Source organism: Dromiciops gliroides, chromosome 3 (assembly GCF_019393635.1).
Source record: "Dromiciops gliroides isolate mDroGli1 chromosome 3, mDroGli1.pri, whole genome shotgun sequence".
Classification (NCBI taxonomy): Eukaryota; Metazoa; Chordata; class Mammalia; order Microbiotheria; family Microbiotheriidae; genus Dromiciops; species Dromiciops gliroides.
The window spans coordinates 440803341-440820465 of NC_057863.1; the positions used below are offsets into that span (position 1 = coordinate 440803341).

The 17125-nt window shown below is 40.2% G+C and overlaps 1 protein-coding gene across 2 annotated transcripts; it reads right to left on the bottom strand.

The window, feature by feature from the left end:
- Positions 1-279: 279 nt before the first annotated feature.
- Positions 280-15260, bottom strand: CDCA7 (cell division cycle associated 7). 2 transcript variants are annotated; one of them, XM_043996390.1, is made up of 10 exons: positions 15112-15260; positions 10915-11040; positions 10252-10494; positions 5155-5391; positions 4721-4798; positions 3831-4025; positions 3070-3207; positions 1989-2138; positions 1235-1371; positions 280-1110 (listed from the first exon to the last, which is right to left on the bottom strand). In XM_043996390.1, exons 1-10 carry the CDS (start codon positions 15130-15132, stop codon positions 1074-1076), a joined length of 1362 nt encoding a protein of 453 aa, XP_043852325.1. In that variant the 5' UTR covers positions 15133-15260; the 3' UTR covers positions 280-1073. The 2 variants fall into 2 exon arrangements, with proteins under 2 accessions (XP_043852325.1, XP_043852326.1); XM_043996391.1 differs by lacking the exon at positions 10252-10494.
- Between the last annotated feature and the right edge of the window lie 1865 nt (positions 15261-17125).

Consider the following 17125-nt stretch of genomic DNA (forward strand, 5'->3'; position numbering starts at 1 on the left):
AAAGCCAAACATAGATGCTATCCCAGACTAAAATGAGATCAGAGAGTACTTTGGTCAGAACCATTCTTCCATCTTCAAGATGGTACCTTCCAGTCAGCAGTAGAGAACTTAAAATCTAAAGTCAACTCTGTGCATGGCTTGTTATTTTCTTCAGTCAAGCAGAAATGCTAAGCACTGTAGGCTATTACTTATGCCAACCTTCCACACAATATGGTCTAAGAGATATTTTGAAATACTCTACATAGGAACTGTATAAAACACAGGGAAGAAAAAGCAGATGTTTAAGTCTAATACCAAGAATTTTAAGATTAGTCCAGTTTTCAACTGCAAGATCATCAGAGAAAAGGGGAGAGGAAACCGTTAGGCACATCTAATACTGAAGTTCTTATATACTTTTTGGTTCTGGTGATTTTTTTAAAAATGCTGATTCAAGTACATAACCATGTAGCATATGAAATCTTACACCACAAAGGCAATTACGAGCCAGGACATGTACAAATTTTAAATCTCATGATGTATAAAACAGTTCAGAAGGGAGTAATTCCCATGACAACAGAAACTCTGATACTCAAAGTGCAGGCTCTATATGCTCAGTAAATTCTATACCACCACACTCCGTGCTCTGTACCTATCATGTCATCTTCTTGCCAGAATCTTCAATGAATGTGAAGTACTATATTATTAGGAGGGTTAGTTACCTAAGAATACTTAATTAGGTATTTCCAAGTGTTTTTTTATATTGCTAGGATCCAGGGCTTTGTCCTCAATCATAAACCATCTCCCCCTTCATCCCCACAAATACTAAAGGGACAAAGTCGACTGTATTTCAATAAAATCATTTTATAGTCAGTGAAAGTAGGGGTGAGGGGGAGAACATAAAACCACAATGCAACTTTAAAGTGATACTACTTGTGCCTCCAAAACAGATTTTAATCTTATCTTAATTTGACCCCACTATAAAAAAATACTGATTATCAAGATTGAAACCTGAAGTTGTTTTAGCTATCAACTGCCAAGATTATTGAAGTTTAACAAGGAGATTAGAGAAAGGAAATGGTGCAGTTAATCCTTCATCAATTTTCAGCCTCCATTTCAAATTCCCGCTTCAGACTGCAAAAGAAAACAAAAACAAAAACAAAAACCCTAAGTTCTACTTTTCAGTGGCACCAGCATCCCCAAGGGTTAATTCATTTTGGTTTCGAGCACAAGTAGAAGGGTCAACAAGATACCATACCTTTTCAGGTAAGCGTGCACATTTCCAAAACCATGGTACTTGGCCAAATACACCAACACACCAGTTGCACATCGTCCATCTCGCTGCCTACAAAAGCTGCAGTTGCAGATTCCACGACAAGGCGGGCAATGCCAATTCTAAGGTTTAAAACAAACAAACAAAAAATTTTAAAGTAAAGAAAGACAATAAAAGGTTAACACCGACATAAAATATTCTAACTTGGGACATTCATTTTCTTAAATTTTTCTCTTCATCGCCCTCATAAGTCCACCCAATAAAGAAATGTGGGTGAAATAAGTAAAACAACCAAGGGAATGAAGTTTCTTAATAGGAAGAACTGTACATCTTAGAATCAAAAAGTCTCTGGGTTGGAAGGAAATTCAGAGGTCATTCACTGCAATTCCAAGAAAAGTTACTAATTGATACAGAAACTACTGGTTACTCTACACACTTAATTTCAGAGAAAACCCTAACAACAATTACTGATTACTTCTGAAAAGCCCATTCTAACTGTGGGAAATTTACACTTTTATAACCAAGAAAATGTAAGCAGTTAAAGAGAAAGTATGTAAATGGATTCATTTATAATAGATTTCCAGTGCATTAGATTGTAAGCTCCTTGAGGACAGGGACTGTTTTTTGCCTCTTTTTGTATCCCAGCACTCAGCATAGTGCCTGGCACGTGAGGCATTTAAAACCAAAACCCACCCTTACTAGGAGATACACTACAGCTAGAACCCCAGCCAGCACTTACTGGGTCCAGCAATGCTATTTTGACCTCTTCACCATATCGGTTTCGAAGACACGGGCCACAGAACTGTCCCCGCACTCCAAAACATTCTGGGTTTCGGCAGTTTGTCTTGGTGTCAATAGTCTTCTGGCGACACTGGTGGCACGTGGAACCCTGAAGCAAAAAAGGCAGCAAGTGAGAACAAGCCCGCTGGCTTCTGTAGAGAAAATAACAGGCTTAATTACTCAACTCCTCTGTGGCGGGCCTCGGGCAGCTCACTGTCATCTGTATTATACTTCAAAATGAACTAAGTATCCTGCTAGGGCAAAACAGTTTCAGACACAGCAATTTCATCAAATCAGAAAAGACTCAAATAATATTTTTTCATCAAACTCCTACTTTCTCTTCTATCAGGTGTTTGATTCAAGGTAGGGGTGGGTGGGAATGAACTACAGTTAGTCCATTTTCATCTTCACAACTCTGCAGTTTATAAAATAACCAGAAGATGAGCAACACTGGACTCTGTTTATTCCTGAGTCCTAAGCATAGTCTATGATCAAAGCAGGGAAGAGTCTAGGAATTCCACATGAGGGTCTTGGACACTCCCCTTTTGCAGTATGGTTAGCAAATCACCCACCTATCTAGAAAGGGTATCTAGAGTAGCCAACATATGGAAATTTTAAGAATTGGATACAGTGAAATACATGTCACCCTAGAGGAAGCGTTCCTAAATTCTTTTTTTGTTGTTGTTTTGGGGTTTTTTTGTAGGGCAATGAGGATTACGTGACTTGCCCAGGGTCACACAGCTAGTAAGTGCGTCAAGTGTATGAGGCCATATTTGAACTCAGGTCCTCCTGAATCCAGGGCCAGTGCTTTATCCACTGCGCCACCTAGCTGCCCCCATGTTCCTGAATTCTTAACCTGAAGTCCATTTAACAGCATTGATTTTTTAAAAAAAAATTTCTAAGTATTTAAATACAGTGGCTTCCTTTGCAACCCTCTATATTTTATTATATGTATTTGTATTTAAAAAATGGTTCTGAGAAGAGGTCCACAGACTTCACCATGGCAAAAAAGATTAAGAAGCTCTGATTCAGGATCTTACTAATGAACGGTTGTAGATCTTGTCCCGGGAGGAGATGCAGATGTTTTCCAGTTCTTCCTCTGTAATCTCTTCAACTGGACGAACAATATGAGGAAGGGTCATGGTACCTGGGCGACGACTTCTGGGTGTGGCATCATCCTATGCAAAAACAACTTATGAAAATAATGTCCCCATTTCTTAGTCTGGCTTTAAATTTCCTAGGCATACTCTTAATGTCTATGGCATAATGAGCCTAGAAAGCTTCCTTAGTATTTATGGGAAAAGACAGGTTATCCCATTTGTTGTACAGATGTACTCATGCAACAATTTCACTGATGAAAAATAAAAAGACTTTGATAGCAATCTCAGAGACACTATTTTCATTGGTGAAGTTACGCCCTCCAACAGCATAGCCCATAACCCTTTTAATGTTTAGTATATGCTCTTAACGGGTTACTGTGGCCAATACCCTGTTGATTAAACCCTCCATATTTACAGACTGGTCCTCAGATGAAAGTCACACAGTCCATCACCAGGCCTATGCCTGAAACTTTTCCAGCACGGCAGGAACCTACCTGACCTAATGAGCTACTGAAAAGGCAGTTGAGAACCCTGGGTATCTGCCACACCATGAAGAGATATCAGTGGGATGTTAGTGTCTTTTTGCCCTAAGTTTTTGCAGCAAACTTTTCTCAAATAAACGAAAAGGGAGGGAGGGTTGGGGGACCAGAACAATGATACAGAGATGCTAACTTTTACAGAACAAAAAGAGGGAAACCTACATCCATATATCCATCGATGCTCTTCCTTTTTCTCACCAACATGTACTTGTCCTCAAAATCTATTTCATCATCTAAGTGCAGATCTGGGGGTCCTTCGATCAGAGATCTTGACCTGGTATGTGGACGAGCTCTTCGTTCAGGGTTTCTCCGTGAGGGGTCTTTTGGGAAGGAGCGCCTTCGATTTGGCTTTGACTGCTAAAATGGAAAACATCCCATGAAGAAGATAATAGTTCCCTAAAAATACTTTCTTCAAAACAAAGAACACTCACTACTTATTCCCACAATCTGAGTCGTGAGATTGGTGCTAAATAAAGCACCCAAAGAAATTAGGTCTAGTTCACTAGGAGGGGCCAAGTCCAGTCTCTTAGAGAACAATGGAGGTTCCTCACTTCTGCCTCCTATATGAGGTCTTCCTGATCCTTTCTCAAGGTTGCTAGTACTGCTCCCTCTGAAATTACATCTATTTTGTACCTACTTGTAGGTATAGAAATTGTTCCTCCCAATAAAACGTAAGCTTGAGGGTAGGAAGAATTTCATTGTTGTCATTGTATCCTCATCAGTACACAATGCTCAGTAGGCATCACCATCCATTTTTGTCTTAACAGAGAAAGGAACTGATACCACCTCCAATACTGTTCCAAAACTCCTTCTAAAAGCAGTCTATTAGGCTCAAGATATTAGTCTACCAAAGGTGAAGGCAAGCGATGCTAATTTTGGTCCTAATCATACTGGTTTTATTTCTAAAAGTTGCAATCATACATAGTGTTATTAAGAAATTTAACTTGGGTTTTTTTTTTAACTTGATAGTTTGAAAAACTCTTACTTTCAACTAAATCTGCTAATATACTTGTTCTGTGAAATATAAGCAAACAAAATTAATTTATACTTACTGGGCTACTTCCTGGAAGTGATCTCCTTTCAGTAAATAATCCCGGGAAACTTTGTAATTCTGACATTAGTTTTGCAAGCTGAGGGGAAGGGGAATAGAGAGTTTGGGGGGAGGGGAAAAAAAACCTAAAGTGAACAAATCATTTTATTAGAACAATTTCCTAACATGAGTCAGAAACTTTAGAAACTGAGGCCACCCTTTTTTCATTCTTTTGTTACCATATCTTTATACCTAACAATCTGAAAGCAAGGAATTCTTTGAAGGTATTAACTAAAACACTTAAACACAGTTTCAAGAGAATGACAAAAGAGCTATCAATTTGATGATAGGAACAGAGATAACAACCCTTAAGCTAGCAAAAGAAGTAACATCCTGTACAAGGGGAAAGCCCAGTATTAAATGACAGACTTGACCCCAAGACTCTACAACACATACCATTGCTTTGTTTTCCTTTATATTTAGAGCCCTCTTTTCCAAAAAACTGGAGCCTTTTTCATCTTCTGAGTCAGATTCAGAATTGGAAGTGGGAACCTCAGGGGCTTTGGGTGGAGCCACTTTCTGCTTCCTTGCCCTTTTGAGGTCTCTGGTTGGAAACTTTAGAGCTACTTGCAAAGGACCCAAACGTTTCATTTGACTCCGAGTCCTTCTGCCTTCATCATCAGAATCCAGTTTCTGTCCAAACAAAACAATTTATTTAATTTTACAATATTTACCTGATGCATCACAAAATAAAAAATGAACACATAAATATAAACCAAAACCCTAGGCGATAAAAATCAAACAGTAATCTGGATGTGATAATAATTACTACTCTCACCACTAATTAGAAGGAAACAGATAATCTCACATTATTATTCACCCACAAAAGGCTACAGCCAGAAAATACCTGACCAACAGAGGCTAATGACTTAACCTAGGTCACACAGCTCATTTTAAAAATGCATACATTTTACCTAATCAACAGGCCAAACAATGTATAAACAGCATCTTGGTTCGGCCTATATCCAATTTCACCTAATTTAAACATTATATGCCTAGTATATGCAAGACTTTGTACAAAGTACGAGATATTAAGATGAAAAATGACAATCTGTGTCTCTGAATAGCTGACATTTTTACCAGGATTTAGTTGTTGTATATACATAGATTCAAGCTAGAGGATGATGGGATTAAGGAGAGAATCAATGTACCAGAGGAAAATTTGAAAAGGAAAAACTTCCAGGAGCGATCAGGAAGGCTTTATGGATCAAGTGGCCCTTGACTTGGGCCTTGAAGGAAATGGAGTTTGACAGGAATGGACGAGCAGAGAACTGATGCCGATGGCTGTGTAAATGCAGAAATCTGAGAGATATATTGGCTAGGGAATGGACAGGACTTGGTATGAGGGCTAGGGGAAAGACAAATCAAAGATGAGCCTTAATGATGAAGTTGGTGGTACCATTGATAGAAATAGTAACAGAGGACCACAGACTTGGATAGAAGGCATCACTGTAATCAGGAAGTCCAAACACCTCCCTTACAGATGAGGAAACAGGTACAGAGAGGTTAAATAATTGGTCCAGGATCACATAGCTGGCTAAGTGTTGGAAGCAGGATTTGCACCCAGGACTTTCCAATTTCAAGCTGAATGCTATATTTACACCGACCTTCCTCTAGGAAGAAGAGGTATTGACTCAGTTTTAAACATGATGACTGTGAGTGAAGTCTTGGGCTAGATATCCAAGTAGAGGTATACAGAAAGCAGTTGAAAATATGGAACTAGAAACTCAGAATAAGTCTATATTGGATTGAGTACATTGGGAAAGTGGATGAGATTTTCAAGGAATATGGTACAGGGGCAGCTAGATGGCGCAATGGATAGAGCACCGGCCCTGTAGTCAGGAGTACCCGAGTTCAAATCCGGCCTCAGACACTTAACACTTACTAGCTGTGTGACCCTGGGCAAGTCACTTAACCCCAATTGCCTCACTTAAAAAAAAAAACAAAAGAACAAACAAACAGAAAAAAGGAATATGGTACAGAGGGAAAAGGGCCCAGGAGAGAGAACCCGAAGGGGCTGATAACCCACACTGTGTGGGTATGAGAGGCTAAACCAGAAAAGGTAACAATGGAGTAATCAAACAAGTAGGGAAATCAGGAGAAAGAAGAGTCATCCAAGCCAACTGGAAAGGAGAATTCAGGACAAGGGAGTGGTTAGCAGTGTAATTGTTTAGAAAGTCCCCAGAATGGGCTAATAAAAGGCCACTGGTCAATGAAAACCAGGTTCAATAGAGTGGTTGGGGTCTGAAGCTAACTGGGTGGTCTCTGAGGTTCCTCCAAATTCTGAGATTCTATGATTTTGAAGAGAATAGATCAGAAAATGCAGCTCAATCTATTCTCAAATTCAGTTGCATTCACAAAATGCTAACAAAGAGTCTGAAAAGCCTCTGGGTAAATATGTTGAGATTTAATAGTCACTGGTTGAAGAAGAAAGGGAGGAAATTAGTGTAGACCAGAAGAGTAATACTTGTTCCCCAGTGTGACCAGAACCAGATTAAAATGTAATTAGGAAATGGTTAGCAAAATTAAAGGGATTCATGACTGGAGGAACATGCCTTTACTTCACCAGTTAAACACAGGGTCAAAATCAAGGGAAATAAGGCCAGAAGAGAGGGTGATGGACAATAAATGATTAATCGGCCCAAAAATGGCAGTAAAGCTAAAGAACCATTAAAGAGAGAAATGAGGCACTGGTAGAGATGAAAGTTAAGGAGATTAAGGAGAAAATTTCAAGAGTTCATGGTCTTAAGGGTAGAATTTGGGACTGATGGTGAGATTGAAGGCATAACCAAGACCCTTTTGGTTAGCTGAGACTGAATGGAGACAAAGGGCACAAGAGTTAATGAATTAGGAGGCATTAGATATTAATATTTTAGTAAGCATGAGAATAGGTTAGTATATGGCAACAAGAATTATATGGATAGGTGATACCACTAGACTGTTAAAAGTTTAAAGAGAGAATGGGGTTGTTAATTGGTGGTACCATAGGGTACATAATGCTTTTTTTTTGGGGGGGGGGGGGGCTGGCAATGAGGGTTAAGTGACTTGCCGAGGGTCACATTGCTAGTAAGTGTCAAGTGTCTGAGGCTGGATTTGAACTCAGGTCCTCCTGAATCCTGGGCCGGTGCTTTATCCACTATATCACCTAGCTGCCCTCGGGACCTTTTACAAGGTACAAAGCAGGCTCTGGCATTGGGGATTGAGTAGTATCAGTATGCCTCTCCTCTATGGATGGGAGAGGGCAAAGGGGGCAAGATGGTGTAACACCTTTAAAATAAAGCCATGTTTGAATTCATATTATTTATCCTTCCCTGATGAAGATTTTAATTTTGCTTGCATTTGAAAGTTTGAGGGCTCCTCCTTCTTCATAGCTGCCTTCCTTCTATTAAATAAAACTCAACTCTACTAAAAACAAAACAAAAAAACCTGACCAAATAAATACCATTAAAAAAAGAGATAAACTTTTAATAAAAAGGTAACATGTTCTCTCTCACTTCCCCCTAACTTCAATCTTCTTAACCGTTTGTTCAATTTCCAAACCTGCCTGCTCTTCTCTTCTCAAGTTTTTCCCTTCAAATTGGCAGCGACTGTCAAAGACTTCATAATGCCTAGTAATGCTTTCTAGGTTTCTTCTGGAAATACCATTTTTTTCTCATCTGAATATAAGTAGGAAGTTCTCATCTGGTCTGAGAAATATTGGAAGGTTCCGTCCCTTTCCAGATACATATCCTCTCAAGAAGGCAGACTTCTCTAAAGCTAGTATCAGGTCAAACAATGGCTGTTCCCTCAGGAATCACTAACAACTACTCATTTTTTCTTCCTCAAACCCTTAATGGATTATCTCTCTTGATGCCACCTATAGAATCTTATCATCACTCCCCCAATTGCAAGCAGCTGCTTCTTTCTCATTCTCATCTATAGGAAGAGCCTCATCTCCATCCCTGAGTTCTTCTAATACGTTACAAATAGGGTATTGGGGGCAGCTAGATGGTGCAGTGGATGAAGCACTGGCCCTAGATTCAGGAGTACCTGAGTTCAAATCCAGCCTCAGACACTTGGAACTTACTAGCTGTGTGACCCTGGGCAAGTCACTTAACCCCCATTACCCCACAAAAACAAAAAACCAAACAAACAAATATGGTATCAATGTTACACTTAACTATGTTAAGTGGTTATTCTCATCTTCTATCCATTCTTTCACCCTCCCCCCTCCTGACACAGATCAAGATTCTATGCCTCTGTGTACCATACTTCTTTGTTTTCACCTTGAAGATCTTCCTTTTTTCCAAGGAATGTTTCATTCCTCCTGAGAACCTGGAAAATGGGAGAAGAGTCCCTCCAATCCTGTTATCTTCCCTTCTAAGAAGGATACCAATTTGCCCTTTGTACCAAGAGTGAAGTTATTTGGCCTAGGCAAAAGAAACATATTGACACTCTATACAGGACACTAGAGATGCTTGCTATTATCCTTCCAAACTTGGTGACTAAAGCAAGCACCTTTTGACACCTCTTTAATCTTTGAAGCCACCTATGTGTTTTCAGGGAAATATTCATTTATGCAGCCTTTTCTTTTTTTTTCAAGGTTTGCTTCTAAACTGATCAGCTCAGATGCCCTCTGTAGCTGCCAGTCCTTCTTGAAGCTTTGGGATGACACTTGCAAATGAAATGCAATTATTGGGCTGTAAGATGTTCCCCATGGATCTTCATTTCACTTTTCCAGTCCAGATACCACATTAATAGCTCTAAGGTACAGAAGGCATTCCCTCTACTAAGCTGGGCAAAGGAAAAAGCGCACTCATCTCCTGGGATATATTTTGGGTTCCCCAAGGAAGCAGTAAACTTTTGGGGCCTTGAGTAGGGAAGGTGGTAGGTGACTCAGCAGTAGTAGCAATGAGGAGATGGTGGTGGCTGTGGTAGCGGTAGCGGGTGGTGGTAGCAGCAGCAGCAGCAGCAGCAGCAGCAGCAGCAGCAGCAGCAGCAGCAGCAGCAACAGGGCATAGATAAAGCCAAGCAAGGAAAACACTGGGTGAAAGAAGGGTCCCTCATTATCCTTATCTCTGCTAAAGTATCTTCCATCACCAGGTTTTCAAACTAACCAAATTTCCCACTAACGGTTTCCTAGAATTGAAGGTTGTGGAATAGAATGAATCGAATTGACTTTCTGCTGAAAGTTTCAGTATTTCTACCATACTCGTGACCAATGCTTATGACTAGAATTCGGTGGTGAGTAAATGCTACCAAAGGATAAGTGTTTTTCATCATGAATATTCCTTAAAGTTAGAATTCTTTTTCTTTCAGGGATTTTATAATAAAACCTAAACTTCAAAGCATAAATTATGTTGGATTTATTATCTAAAAGTAATTATTTGATGGCCAAACACCTAAAATGCTCTCCCCTCTCCACCCACTAAGAGAGGTAAACTACAAAAAGAAATCAAACTGGAAATAAGTACTTCATTCTGGTACTACACATTAATTCTAGATGAAACTCACCATTCCATCTTGTATCTCGCTTTCTGAGAAACCGCAGAATGATTCATCATCAGAGTCGTCATAAAAAACAGTGGCCAGTTCTTTAGTGATATCTGGCCTGAATGTAGGCTTGTGTAAAATTCCACAATCCCCTCTTGGGTCTTGTGCCTCACTTTCTGGAAAGCCGCAGAAAGATTCATTATCAGAGTCCTCATAAAAAATACTTGCCAGTTCTTCACTGATATCTGACCTGAATTTGGGCTTCTGTAAAATAAATAAATAAATGCCTTTGTGCATCCTTTTCCCCCCTTTTCAAGAACCAATTTTCCATAAACCGTGCAGAGAGCAAATCACATTTACAAGTGCACTACAAGAGAATAGCTTTTGTTACAAAGAAAAATGGTTCAGGGGTTTACAAATGATTTCTGAGTTGTTATGGTAAATCATCAGGCATGTTAGGTTAGGCGACATTTCAAAAGGATAGAATAAGTAGCTAATCTACCTCCAACAATTACTACCTAGAACCACAGCAAAAAGTGAAATGAAATTACAGAGCATACTGTATTTTCATAACGGCTGTATAGAAATGTAGGCAAAAAGCAAGCAGTTTTAATCACGTACAAAGCATTTGGGGCATTTTCAGCATCGCAGACTCCATTCTGTTTATTCTCGTACTGCACTTACTGTGTTTGCAAAATTATCAGAAGCAAAACTGTCACAACTGTCATCAGAGGATGACGAGGTTTCCATGGAAATCAATTTCACATTTCTGAAATTTTTGAAGTTCTTCTTTACAGAAAGGTCCTTTTGCTGAAAATGGAAATGGCAATCCGATTAAATATGATGCTTACTGCAGTGTCTAACTTTTCAACACATTAATTTTTTGAGTTTTGCATGTTTAAAACATTATGAGGCAATGGAGCCCATTTTATGTTCTTGAGGAGATAATAAAGCAGGACTGGTTATTAAGAAAAGGAAGGAAAGATCAATCCAAAACCAGGTCGACATGCCCTCAAATAAGAAATGCTATTCATAAATTGAAGGGAGGGGCTCTTTTTAAAATAATTTATTCAAACATCTTTAGAAACACCTATCACCTAACTTCAAAATCTCCAATCTCAACATTAGGTAAACATTTGCTTTCCCAAATTTTTCAGTTCTCACTCTTTCAATTTGATCATGCTACACTTCTGAAAGAAAATAGCAGCTGTTTCTCCCTTAGCCAAAATCAAACCAAATTAGTCTTTTCCTATGTAGATCTGTAACTATACAGGGATGCTCATTTCCCAAGGCTGGGCAAGGCCACTAGATCAAGGTGGAGGGATTCCAAATATGACTGCTCCAATCAGAAGTGACTGACTACAGCCCAAGTCCTCACAAACTGGATGCCTCAATACTATGGACTAAATGACTTTTTCATTCAAGGTAAAAGGTCTGATTGAAACAGGTCTTTGAGTGTCAATCACACCTTTTACCCCGAATGCTCAATGAATCTACAGGAAAACAGCACCCAACAAGAAGGGTGTCTAAGTGGGTGATTCTAAGCCTCTAGTCCCACCTGTTGAATTGCAGACTCCTTGCTATGCAACTTCTGGGACTTTTTTCCCCCATCCCTCAAAAATAGCAATTAATTACATACAATTCAACACAAATACAGAAATCCAGGTGGCACCTCAGGTTGGAACTTTTTGCTTCTTAAAAACTTCCTTATGTTCTAATTATTCCACCATATTTTTATACTTTAAATTGTCTAAAGCAGCAGGAGCTGGACCCATTAAACTCAACAAGTCCAAAGGACAAATTCTTTAATTCTTATTACTGCAGCAATCACAGGGTGGAGAGCTGGAGGGACATCAGAGATTGTTGTGGAAATAGTTGACCCCAAATCCTTTTCAGCTCTAAATCTATGATCCAATTCAAGAATGTACTTTACACTTGAGGGAACTAAGGCCAAGAGGTTAAGACCTGCACAAGGTTGCAAAAATAGTTTAACACCAGATGGACTAAACCCATTTTCTTTGCCTTACCAATTTAAGAAAGTGCAGTGTATCTAATGATGCAGTTAAGTTTTTCTAGGTATTCTTGAACTCTGGCCTTTTTATTAAGTAACAGGGTCAGGATTAAAACCTGAGTCCTCTGACTCCAAATGAAGAGATTGTTTTCAAGCAGGACCCCTGTGATTCACACCAATGGTCCATAAAATGCTGTGATTTCTGATACCATGGAAGGAACATCTATCCTTTGCCGTTACATTTATTTACTAAATCAACTTCAGTGAAGATACCTGTACATTAAATAAAAGTTGTTTCTTTGACAAAGGTAATGTGCTCCTGTGTAAAATGAAATTCATAGATCATAGGCATTTACTGCAAGAGCCTTCAGAAATCATCTAGTCCAACCTCATCATTTTGCAAAAGAGGAAATATGGAGCCCAGGGAGAATTTATACAAGGACACAGAAAAGCTGGGATCTTAAACCCAGTTTCTCTGACTTGAAATCCAAGTGCACCTCTAACTTAATTCTTGTCCCTCACCAATTTGTCAGAAAAAATTATATAAAATTGTCATTTGATTATCTTAGCCAGCATTCAACTGTTTATGTAACCAAATGGTTTTTTAAAAAATCATATTTCCAGTTTTATTTCACACTATTATTCTCCATTCCATCCACCTTCTGGCTAAAATGGACTATTAGCTATTCTCCTATCTAGTTCTGGCCTCTGTGTTTTGCATAGTGTATCTTCTGATGCCAGAGATGCATCTCTTCCACATCTCTGACTGGTTAAGTCTTTTCTTTTACCCCAAAAGCTTAATATGGGCTGTGACTTAAAAGTATCTTTAACACAAGCATCATAGATTTATAGCTATGAGAGAATTCAGAGGCCATCTAGTAAAACCTGTCAATTTATGAAGGAAACTGAGGCTCAGAAAGTTAAATGTGAACCAGATAGTAAAATTTAGGTCCTGACGGCAAATCCAACACTCTTTAAAATGCACCACACAACTTACTTTCCAAATGCTAATTGTTTATTCAAACATTTGAGTGCCAACTCTGTGCAAAGCACTGCACAAGGGACAGAGGGAATGCAAAAATAAGTATCTATTAGCTTTTTGCTGAGCAGGGGGACAGATCACGTAGCCAAATAATTAGGATACAAAGTAGGTTAAGTGCCATTAAAGACACAAATTGGAAATGCTATGGTAATGTGGGAGGGGGAATGGGATCTAAGGCACTTCCAGGAATTACTTTGGATATTTTTTGTCTTTAGAAGATATCCTAAAGTGAGGGAAAATGTGGTGGAGTTTTTGTTTTTGCTGTTGTTTTTGTGAGCTCCTTATTAAGCATTTTAAAACCCCTTTAAAGTATGTATTAAATATTTCAGGGAAGTACTTTGTATCGGTAATTTATATATCTGATGTATTCCCATGACTTTTGGTTCTGCATCCATTTGCTGGATTACCAAGAAACCTGTTAGCCTCTAATAATAGCCGGACTCTCCGCAGGTGTGTGCAACACTTTTACTAGTATCACAATAACACTTTGTAAACTACGTGGTTAACTTTTAGAGACACGAAGGTGTCACAGCTACAGAATCTGAGCGCTTAGTCAGACTCCAGTTCCATCTTCAAACACTTAACTAAAAGCAAACCGTTAAATCAACCTGATGCTCCTGGGCCAGAAATTTCTATTCCAAGGTTACAGTACTGAATAGAACTGCTCCAATCCAGGAGGTCACAACACAGATTTTCTGTGGCAAAGGGTACTTTCTTATCAACCTCTCCCAACCACAGAGCTCCACCTCCCACACAGCACTCAACTCCCCTCCCTGAGGCAAAAGCTTTTTCCTTTCTGCCCAACCCCCACCGCTCTGGCCTCCCAGCAGACCCCGCTAACAGGTTCCCTTTCGGTTAGGCTCTATTTTACAACCTCAGAACGTGGGTGGGGGTGGGGGATTGGAGGATAAAAGCCCCAATTACTAGAACTTGAAGCAAATTACCAGGACTATGAATCCCTAACCTCAAAGAGTTCGCAACCTAACAGGGTGATAGGACAAATGCTAATTCCAAAGGAGGAAAGAAATTGGTCCAGTGGTGGGGATCACAGCGCGCCACACCGCAGAAAAGGTGGCGTTTTAACAGGAGTTTAAGGAGCCGGTAAGACTTCAACTTTATTCAGATGAGGCTTTTGAGGGGCATGGAGAGCAAATGACGAGCCAAAAAATAATCACAATACATCATGGCATTCCCTTGGAGCTGCAACATCCCATCTCCCCATTCCTTTCCCAGGGCGCAAGCATGTGGGCATAGCGGGGCTGGAGTGGAGGGCAAGAGGTGGATCAAGCAAAGGGGTCAAGCAAAGATGCAGGAAAGCAGCTTTAAGCCCCAGAAAAGAGGAAAGGCTGCGGGCAGTGTGGGGTGGGAATGCAAGACTCCTGTACTCTTTTCCCGCCTCCTAGATAATCTCTCCTTCACTCACTGCTTCCAGGGTATCCCCAGCCCGGTGAGGGGTGAGCCCTGGGCTAGCAGCGCCCTCATACACACGATGGGGGCGAGGGCTCCCGCCGAGTCCGGGGCTCGGGGCCGTCTCTCCTGGCATCAGATCGCGTGCAGCCCTGCTCCACGTGGAGTCTGCAGGCGCGCGCACACACACATGAATACAGTAGAAATAACTGCTTCCCAGACCGGGTGAGGACCCGAGGTCCTCCTCCACGCCTGCTCATCTTTGGGCAGGAGAGCTGCGGCGGTTTATCCACCCAGGTGGACGGACGTCTTTCTACAAAGTTGAGCAAACTGCCCCCCAACCTCCCTCCTCCTCTTCCTCTTCTCCACTAATCCTGCACACTCGCGTGGAATTCCAAGTTTTGGAGACGCGCACCCTCACCTGCATGCCGAAAGGATTCATGAGTAGCGGTGGGACTCCACGAGAAGAGCGCTTTAAAGGGAAAGGACCGCTCGGGGAGAGACGGACGCGGGCAGCAGAAAATCCCTGCAGCGGCTACACGAAATCGTGGAGGGCGCGAGCGAGGGAGCGAGCAGGGACTGCGGGCGGGGCGCGCGCCGAGCCCGACCCGGGACGGGGCGGGGCTGGGCCCGGGCTTTCCCGCGCCTAAAGGCGCAGGTCCTGAACGGTGCGGTAACGCGTAGGCCTAGGCCCCCTCTGCTCGCCCCTAAAAGAGTTTTCCCTTAGTCTGCTTTTTAAAGGGAAGAAAACACAATCGGAAGCCCCGCCTCCAAAAAAAGAAACAATTATTTTTACCCTGCCTATCCTACTCTTTTTACTTTGCAGTCCGGTCCTTCAGCGAGTGGCGGGAAAATGGTTCATATTGCCCCCGGAATCCTGACCTGATTTGCATAATACTGGGGCCGGAAGAGGGAGTATGAAAGAGTAGGGTTTTAATGGAGTGCCTGACCTAGCTAGCCCCCAGTAACTAACTAGGTACTTCAATTCAGGGCTCTACGCTCCTGCTTGGGGTTCTACGTTGATCTCAGAACATTTAACCCACCACTCAACCCTTTCAGTTCTATAGTGCGCCACTTTCTAGCATTTTTATGCATGGAAAAGTTGAGCCCCGATTTTAAAGTATTTTCTGAAAGCATGGAAAGTACGCTTTTGTCTTCAGATGTGCAAAAAAAAAAAAATCAAACCGGTTAATAGATGACTGGAATTGGATAAAATCTCACAAATAGATGAAGTAGATTCGGAGTAATTGGGAGCATTCACAAATAAAACTGATCATCAACTAGGAAAATAAACATTTGATTTTGCAATAGCTAGGAAACCATAACAGATTTTCCCCTTCTCTCAGAATTAAAAGCCAAACTATAAATGCGTTTGCTATGTCTGCAACATGTGTGTGCAAGTGAGATGTTATGTGTTTCTGTATACAGTTTATCCCTTGTCTGTTACCTAAATCATCCATAGTCAGAAAGTAACTTAACTGTTTCTAATATTTCCTTTGAGAAAGAAAGAGAAAAGAGGTGGGGGGGAAAGGGGGGGCGGGAATAGAGGAAATCTTAATTATAGTACTAAATTTTTTAAAAGATTTATTTTTTTGAAGGAGAAATTTCTCACATCAGAGAATTTATCTATCAATATTGAATTATGTACTGTATGTTCTTATGTCTGAATAACACAATCTACTGTTCTAGTAGAATGACTTCAAAATAAGCATTTATAAGAAACATTTGAAGATAATCAATTATTATGATTTTCTGCTTAAATTAGAAATTATTAACCTAATGTCCTTGAATTTTCTTTTGGTAATGTTTTGATAACCGTTTTTCAATATAATTCGTTTTCCTTGTAGTCCTATATATTTCATTTTATGCATTTAAAAACATTATTTTGAGGAGGGGTGTATCTGCTCTATCAGAGGGCCAGAGAGGTGTATCTCTCTCTCTCTCTCTCTCTCTCTCTCTCTCTCTCTCTCTCTCACACACACACACACACACACACACACACACACACACACACACACACAGGCTAAGAACACCTAGACTAGATGGAAATAGAAGTACACCTCATTATATAAGAACCCAGACTATTGGATTTGGAGGTTATTTCATTATTCACATCAGAAAATGATTTTGACCTTTATTTTCAAAATATTATGACAGAGTTCCTTTTAAATAATAAATTCTCTGTTTAAAATATTATTTGATGGCCACAAATATAAATAACACAAGGTGGGGGATGAAAATACCCCTTCTGTTAATATAAATATAAATATTATATATATATTTATAACCTATATCAGATTGCCTGCTGTCTGGGGGAGGGGGGGAGGGAGGGAGGGAGAAAAATTTGAAATTTGAAATCTTATGTAAACAAATGCTGAAAGCTATCTTTACATATAACTGGAAAATAATAAAATACTTTTATTTAAAATATATAT

Coding starts and splice junctions, on each gene's coding strand:
- CDCA7 (XM_043996390.1), bottom strand. CDS start 15,132: ATGAATCCTTTCGGCATGCAG. Junction 5,392..10,251: donor GCGAGATACAAGATGGAATG/GTGAGTTTCATC, acceptor TTGTTTGGACAG/AAACTGGATTCTGATGATGA. Junction 4,799..5,154: donor TAAAGGAAAACAAAGCAATG/GTATGTGTTGTA, acceptor CCTTCCCCTCAG/CTTGCAAAACTAATGTCAGA.